Source organism: Condylostylus longicornis, unplaced genomic scaffold (assembly GCF_029603195.1).
Source record: "Condylostylus longicornis isolate FDR11 unplaced genomic scaffold, ASM2960319v2 ptg000100l, whole genome shotgun sequence".
Classification (NCBI taxonomy): Eukaryota; Metazoa; Arthropoda; class Insecta; order Diptera; family Dolichopodidae; genus Condylostylus; species Condylostylus longicornis.
Window position 1 is genome coordinate 1,587,198 of NW_026578068.1, and position 9,247 is coordinate 1,596,444.

General features: G+C 25.3%; 1 protein-coding gene across 1 annotated transcript; it reads right to left on the reverse strand.

Moving 5' to 3' along the window:
- Nucleotides 1-920: 920 nt before the first annotated feature.
- Nucleotides 921-3,878, reverse strand: LOC129614073 (E3 ubiquitin-protein ligase HRD1). The gene is made up of 9 exons (XM_055528461.1): nt 3,663-3,878; nt 3,497-3,596; nt 3,301-3,357; nt 3,045-3,233; nt 2,488-2,867; nt 2,310-2,435; nt 1,996-2,249; nt 1,643-1,941; nt 921-1,585 (listed from the first exon to the last, which is right to left on the reverse strand). The coding sequence occupies exons 1-9, from the start codon at nt 3,689-3,691 to the stop codon at nt 1,112-1,114; spliced, it is 1,908 nt and encodes a 635-aa protein (XP_055384436.1). The 5' UTR covers nt 3,692-3,878; the 3' UTR covers nt 921-1,111.
- Nucleotides 3,879-9,247: the final 5,369 nt, after the last annotated feature.

Genomic DNA, 9,247 nt, shown 5'->3' on the forward strand with positions numbered 1-9,247 from the left:
CAGCTTTTTAATATGTATTTTGATTCCTAAACGTTTCCTTCGTCCGAATTTCGACCATATTCTGAAACTTACTAGTGTACTCTTGATCTCATAACATGGTGGGATATTTTACTTTCAGGATTTGTTTTTTTGGAGAAAAAACCTTTCATTGTCAGTTTTATACAATGGGTATGTATTTTAACTTTTAATTATGATTATAATATGTTAAAAGCAGCTTTCAGTTTTTGTTGAGTTTATCAGGGATATTAACCCTTGTAAATTTTCATTTCGTTTTTTTATCTGGTATAGTTTAATTTTATCTTCCAAAACTGATACCTTTATATATTTTTTTCAGTATGTTATTCCAAGACTCTTTGTCTTTTACAATTTTAGAATTCTTTCCACTTAAATTTAAAAGTAGGTAGACATAATATGAAAAATATTTTCATATAGGAGTATGCGAATTTACTAAATGAATAAAAAACTCAAAACAACGTACATACATATTATATTTATTTAAGATTTCTGCTGAATAACACATGCAGCGGAAAAATAAATTATCAAACTGCATTATCAATCAAATTTTTATACATGTACGTTCCTAAATTTAATTCAAATATTGAAAATCTTCCCTTTCACACTCTGTAGTTTAATTTTCTTAAAAAATTTAATTTTTTTCATATGATTCAGCGTTTAACTGGAAACGTTGATTGTTTAACTGGAAATTATTTTGCCAATTTGTTAATTTGACAAAAATAAAATATACTTTTGAAACAGTATAATTGATTTAGAATTTAATTTTTACAGCATAAATTAATTTTCTACAAAGAATGTAACTTAAAAGGTTACAAGGTCTTCATGAATATTTTTAATATTCTTGCTTTTTAAATTTTTGACTATTCTTGAAAAACTGTTTTCTTTTTTAAAAAAATGTAAATAATACAATCACTTATGTTTTTATTTCTCCAAATAAATAATGGTTTTTTAGCAATTATTGTAATAAAGTATTAGAAGTAAAACAATTAATTTTAATTTTTTTTTTGTTTTTTTTTTCAATCTGTAAATTTTAACTTATTTAATATGGTTTGAATTAATAAATTTAATTGTTTTTTTTATTGCAATTTATTAAATATTAGTTGTTATCATTTCTTTCCTCGTTTAAAAATTTTTGCAATCTTCGTCGACGTATTTCATTCAGTTCAGAATTTTCATTTTCATTTGATATACTCGTACCGTTTGTTTTACCTTTCGTTTCATTATTTACACTATTAAGTAAATTTACATCCTTACTTAAATCCTTACTTAAATCAATCTTTTCTTCACTTCCAATATCCTCAATCTTTACATCGCTAGATGATTTTGATGTTCCTGGTAAGTCTTTTTCATTAATTTGCGGAAAGTTAAAACCACTTGAATTCGCAGTTACAGTTTCACAATTCTCTTGCGTTGGCCCAGACGCATTAGAACTTGAACTGGCTTGACTTGTTGAGCTTGGAGCAGCTGTAGTGGGGGGAATAGGAATGGGTGCTAAATGAGCAGTCACGGCTGAATATTGGTTCATTAAAGCAACGGATGCATCCAATAACAATTGGATATTACGCAAAAGCTAAAATGATAATTCTTAATAAATATATTTTGGATACATTCAATTTAAATATTCTACTTTAATTCTTTCCTCCACATGTTTTCTTTCATTACCCTCTATAGCTCTTAATTCTTCATCAGTTAATGTATCCAAACCTGGTGGCATTGGTGGTGGAGGCATTGCAAAAGGCGCAATAAATGGAAAAGGCGGCAAAACAAATGGCGGAACAGTGCTGCCAGTTGCGCCAGTTGTTGTTGTAGTAGTTGCAGTATTGTTTGCTGAAATATTATTTGCGGAAGATGTTGGAGCAGCCCCAGCTGCAAAATTGTTAATGTTACCCAAATTTTGTGCAAAAATATGAGCAAAAGGATTCTGGTCTAAAATAATTTTTTATAAATAAAGTATATAAAAATTTAAACATGTTTACCTACTTTGCAAATTATTATTAAACCCAGGAACTTGATTTTGATTAGCTGCATTACCAATACCCGCCGCTTGAGCCTGTGGAGCAACATTTGCATTTCCGTCCTGTCTTGGCAATTGTGATGAATTTGTGTGATGCGTTCTTAAAATGTTGAGACGACAAGTTGGGCAAGTTTGCTGACGCTGAAACCAAGATCGCAAACAAGATGTATGAAATATGTGGCCACATGGTAGCTTCTTTGAATTATTAATCATATCCTCTCTGAGGAATAAATATATTTTTATAATACAAGTCCTTTATTTCTGGTTACGATAAATATACCTGCATATAATGCAAATGTTGTCTGATTGTTCCAATTCTTCAGGTGTAGCATCTGGATACAACGTATTCATATTACGAATAGCTCTTCTTGACATTATCACATCATTTAACGCTTTTTTGAAATTTCTAAAAACATAATGTGATAAAAAATTATCTAAACAAACTATGAAAATCTTACCTCATGGTATAAAACATTGGTCGGAATACAAACATTGGCAACGCATAAATTTTGGCCATAATTACAACAAAAAGTACATACAAAATAACTTTTATTAAACCAATAATTAATTCGGTGTAAAGTAAAAAAACAGCTTTATTCTCCCACGGGGCATCAGCACGCATTTCTGCTGCGTGCAAAACATACTTAATAGTTGTATTTGCGACCATTATTATTAAAATCGCATATTCGAAACCAAAAACCAACTGTACTGTTGGTCCTTTAGTTATTGTTGAGGTGTAAGCGTGCAAAATCATTAAATAATCTAAAAATCCTAAAATAGATAGCAAACTAGTAACTCTGATATGAAATAGCCAGCCGATCATAGGACTTCGTTCCATCTGTAATAAGGAGTACATGAATTTTAAAAATTTAGCACTTTTACCTTAAAATATAGTTTATGCACAAATTCAAAATTTTTCACTTTGAATTATTAATTAGGTCAAAACGTATAAGCCCACGCATACGTGTCCTTTTTAATTTAAAATAGTTACAGAAAAAAAAAAATGGAAACTTACATAGTCCACGCGCTCCTCAGCCAACCAATGGAATGATTTTAAAAATAATAACACTGTAAATAGTGCAACAAACCGTGGATTGAAATCATCCCGAAATACAGTAAATGCTAAACATGTTTCGGTTAAAGCATACCAAAATCTCTCCATATAATGCTCAAATTCAGCTGCTCTTAATGTTCCTAAAAAAATCTAACACAAAAACATGGAATGAATGATCAGTTTTTCTTCATTTTGGCTACAGTAAGGGTTTTCTTACTTTTCTTAAAAGCTTGCCTAGCATCAAAACAATAACAAAAAATTGAATGTATATTACCTAAAATCACAATGAAAATATTTAAATCATGCATTTTTTAAATATGTGTTTATATAATTGAAAGAAGTTATCTTTCATAAGTTCATTAACAAGCCTAATATTTTGTAATTCTGAAATAATTTTATATGTAAATACTCACAGCCATCGATGGATTCGATTTTGTAATATAAACCACAGAAGGATAAAATTGTTTTTTATGGTAATATGCGTTTCCTATAACTATGCCCGTAAGGACAAAGCTAAAATTGAAATTAAAATTTTTTTTAACTTTTTTAATAAAATTTTATGATATTTCAATTTATTACCTTAAAGCTGATAAGCCTAAAGATCTCATTTTAATAATATAGCCAGATATCTGGCTTATTGATTCAAAAAATATATTAATTTTTATAGAAAAAGTTTATTTACTCGATAAAAAAGCATTGAAAACTATTAAATGTTAACTAAAAACCACTTAATTTGTTATAAAAAGAAATACTTATTTGGAAAAATGACCAAACTATTCCCGTTGAAAATATGAAAATTACACGTATATTTCAAGTGTCTGATTTTGGCATTTTGTATTTTTATTCTTATGGTATGACGTTTATTTATGTACATATTATAATGTTGGAAATGCCAAATGATTTGGAAATTCTTTAAAAATATCTTTGCAAAAAGATTTTTTAAACAAATGACACTTCTGTACTATACTCTTTTCGTCGTTTTTTTCTTATATATGTCATGTTTTCTACCTACGTACACATTTGCATTTCGAGTTTTTTGTTGAGGAAATTGTCTAAAAGTTGGAAGTATTTTTACAAAATTAAAACCTAAAATTTTATAACATAAATGAAAAGAACATTGAATTCAGACATTGACATTGAAAAGAATTCAAACATTGAAAAGAATTCAAACATTGAATTGGAATTTCTATATTATTTCTTTAAATATATTTTTCAGTTTTGCGTACACATGTTTGAACAGCTCTTGTTATGCAGTAAAACTGAATTTATTGGTTCTTTCAATTTGCGACGAACTATTGTATTATATATGAAATTTAAGTTTTATTTAATTTTTTGCAGCCTTTTTTCTCTCTCAAAAACTTGATCAAATTAAATTTTAAGTTAAAAACAGAACAAGAACGCTTTTCTACAACGAAATATCAGAATTCGTATAAAATACACACATTTAAAGGGGAATGCCCAAAAACAGGCCAAATTACAGTCGCGAGTTTAAGCGTCTATTGTAAAATAGCCCTAGTTGCTATTTTTCCGCTGACGTTTTTTGATATTTTATGTTGGCATGTGTGTGCGGTTTTATATGCAAAATACTGATACAAGATTTTGCCGGTCTGCTGTTTTCCTGGGCTTACAACAGAAATCGCCCGTCGTTGTCGTTCACCGCTTTGGTTTAGACTTATATGGAATATTATGTGCATATGATGAGTTTTTTGCTCCAATAAAAATGCGCTTTTGTAAAGGTGCTAGAGGAAAACAATATGCAGAACTGCAAAAAGTTTGTAAAATTTTGGTTCATGTTCATTTCAAATTATTACTCATTGATTTGATTACTGCTGGTATATGGATTCAATATTATATATCTTGCAAGTCAACGACTTACGAGTATTACCCAGCGTTTACACGTACAAGTTACTTGCAAGAAAGTTGCAATACATACAAAAATTTTACTAACACATTGAAATATTTCTACTTGCTTGTTTACTTGCAGTTCAACTTGCAAGAAAATTTTGCTGCCAGTAATTTGAGCAAGTAATTTGACATATTGAGAAATTCACAAAAAAAAATTTGTTGTTTTGATTTTTTTTTTTTTTTAATTTAAAATTTTTGAATTTTGTTTTGAAAAAATTAAACTTAGCAAACTTATGGTTTCTAAAATTTATAAACAATTATATATATTGCTAGTTGTTTTCTTCTCAAAGACATTTTCAAAAATTTAACTTGCTAAACGCCTACGTCATAATAGCAAGTAATTTGACATTTCGAAAAACTAATTGACAATTAATATTATACAAACTTGCTTGCAAGTAACTTGTATGTGTAAATGCTGGGTTACCTAATTAAATTTATAATTTTCTTTCTTTCAGTAAATTAAATGTTTATGTGCAAAATATTTTAGCTCAGCAAATTTAGATGGCTTTACAGCTAGTAGAGCCTAAATACCGAGAAGTTTGCCTCTGGCGCCCTCAAACATTCTAGGATGTAAATATTAAATTATTAACCAGATTATTTTTTTGCGGTTAAAAATTTAGCTGTGTACACATTTCACCTGGCGGCATATGAATAAAGTTACTGCGACACTAGAGGAAATACACGATACTTGCGAATAGAAAGGCTTAAAATATTCGTTGTTTTTGATAAAAGCACAAACACTTTAAAAAAAAAAAATAAAATACCGGGAAGTACCCTTTGAAAATGAATTTTTTGTTTCAACTCTGTCTATATGATGTATCTAAAAAATGTCGAAAGTTGAAGGAATATTGCTCAAGAAAAAAATTATATTTTCTATCTTGAAGCTTATTCTATTCCTCAAAAGGTGGCACTGACCACGATAAAATTATATATTTTCCAGTAATCAAATAATGAATACCGCGACATGACCTTTTTGTGTTGAGTTTTGACATGATTATCTATATTACCATAAATCACACAAAATTTAAAAAAAAAGTATGATAAACTGGGAAATAAAAGAATATAAAAGTAAATATCACCCAAATAAAAGCACAGTGCATCTGGTAAATTACAACCCGACACAAGTTAACACAATAGATTCATTCTTTCTTCTGCTACTGCCGTCAGCCTTATAAATTTCAAAAGGTTTTTATATTGTTGTACCTTAAATTTTAACAAGTTAATACAAAAAATTTTTTGAGAGATTAATTGATTTTGTAGGTGCCACAATCATACAATACAACTACCTTTTTTATTTTCGTTCCTTCCTTTACTCCCTAGCGCCCCTTAAAAAAAAATAGTTCGTTAGGTAATTGCAAAAAAATTGTCTTCTGTGTAGCCCTGTAAACTACACAGAATGGTAATTTGCTGGTAATATATAATTATAAAATGTTTACTAATATAATGAGCTGTTATAGCAATTCTGAAATGAAATAAAATTTTTGCAGAAAGTGGAACTAAAGAAAGTTAATGGTGAATCAGTATAGTGTATATTGAAAAAGAAAAACAACATGTTAGTCTCTCTTTATTTTGCCGAGAAAAAAATAATTTTATTGTCAAGAATTTTTATTTATTCTTTAAATATACAAGAATTTGAATTATATTATATTTTTTTTTCATATGTTATTTTATATATAAGTATACATAATATGTTATATTATATTATATTGATATAATATTTTGATTACATTATATGTAAATTTCTTTGTGATTACAAGTTTAAAGTTGTCGTCTAGACATACATATTTTATTCAGTAATCAAATGTGAATTGCTGAATAAAAAAAGTCAGAAGACATTAATTTCGCTTATGATCACAGTGTCCATCTACCTTTATATATTTTATATTCATATCGTAAATATTATTATATAATAATATAAATTGTATAATATGTAATTGTATTTTAATATAGGTATACAATTATAGGAATTACATATATATAAATGTGTCTTTTTTTTTGAAATTATTTATATAATGTGAAATTTTCAACTTTTACTACATTATTTCTTTTATTTCTCATATTATTAATTAACATATTCAATTCTTCTACATTTTGCAGAATTTTTTATACTATTTTTTACTTTTAATATAAATTAATATTTGTATAATGTTATATACATATATACATGCATAAAAGTATAAATGTATACAATATATTAATATAAATATATATAATAAATTATGTGTAGTTCTTTATTCTTTTTTGGTTATTAATTTAAAAACCACTTTTTTATTTTTTTTTTTTTTATTTTCATTGGAGTTTTCACTGTTATTTTCCGTTTTTTAGTGTATTTTTTTCTTGTTATGATATTGTTCTTTTTTTTTTATTTAAATCAAATATCTTCTTAAATTTAATGTCTAAATATGATAGTTTTCTATATGAATATGTGTTGTGTTTTTGTATATCAATAAATATATCAGTGAGATTGTTCTTTACATTGTTTCTAGTTATTGTAATTCTTTCTAATTTTTTTTTAATTTCTTTTTTTTTATTAAACGTTTATTATAAATATTTTGAATTCTTTATGTATAATAATTTATGTTTATTTTTATGTATAAGTATAGTATTATTGTCATTTCATATAGTTGTTTAAAAAATAAAAAATTAAAATATTCGTATAAAAGAAAAATCTTATAAATGTATAATTTTATATATACTTATATGTATAATAAAATCTTTTGAATATATTTAATATAGGTACATACATAATAATATAAATATTTCTTTTTTAATTTTTTTGTTTAGTAATAATGCAAAACATGATTTTCTTTTTTATTTTAATAAAGTAGTTCATAATTGTTTTTTCAAAACTGTTATAATATTATAACTGTTATAATGTGAATGTTATAACTGTTATAAAATCATTCATAGTTCAATAGAATGAATATATTTCAATTGGAATTGATTAAAATTAATTATAATCTAATAAAAGTAAGAAGTTATAAAAAATAAATCAAATTCATAGCTCTAGCAAACTCATCAAGTAAACTAAGATGATATATACCGTAAAATATAAGAAATTATTGTCAAAAATAACTTGTATTTGATTCGTGTCTTATAAATTTTTTACGGTACATATCGATTTAGTTAATATTATTTTATGTACATACTTCTGATAATATCCTAATACTTCTTTCAATCACTCTGCTGAAAACGAATAATAATATTTTCTCTGAGAATTAATATCGTTTTCATTCCAATTTGTATACGAAACAACGTAAAATATTACAAACGCAAACCAATATAATTCAGGTTTATGTATATAATAATTTTTCCATTGTTTTTACGATATAAGTATGTCATTTTATTTAAATTAATTTTTCATATAATGCAGTGCTGCCAATATATATAAAGTAATAAAAACCAGTTATTTTCGTTCATATATATTAAATTTTTGTATTTAAAAACGAACTTAAGTTTTTGAAATTTTTATCTTTTTTGTTAAATATAACTATGTATGTATGTATGTATTTATTAAGAAAACACGAAATATGCGAATAATTCTATTTCATATTTTCTTAATTAAATTGGGCTCATAATATTTTTTTCGTGTTCGTTTTTTTTTTTTTTTTGGGTTTTTAATTAATATGAAAACAAAATAAATTGTAAGTTAATACGAAACTTAAAATTGATATTTATGTATTTATACGAGTATATACAATATATATTGCAGTATATATCCATACATCTTATCTATCGATATATTATATATGTATATATATATAATATATAATATTATATATATATAACATATTTATATATTATATATATAACGTATATTATATATATATATATATATATATATATATATATATTTAAAGGAAATACATATGTATTATTTACTTTTCTTTTATATCTGCTTGGTTTCCAATTATTTATTTCTTCTACCTTTTTTACTGTTGAATTCAAGAATTTGATTTAATTGCAGTACATTGTGCACATACATAATAATATGTAGATATACAATGTGTGATTTATATGCAAATGTATGTATATGAATATTATATACATAGATTTGAATCAGAAATTATGAAAAGATTTACTTCAGGAATGAATTTTTTGAAAACATAATTTTTGGAGTTCTTGTTATTCTTAAAAGTTTAAAATATAATTTGTAAAAATTAAAAATATTAAAATAAATTTCATTATTTAAACTGGCGTTGTGTTCGTCAATTTATTTTTAAAATTGAACAAACATATATGATTTTATAAAATGAAAA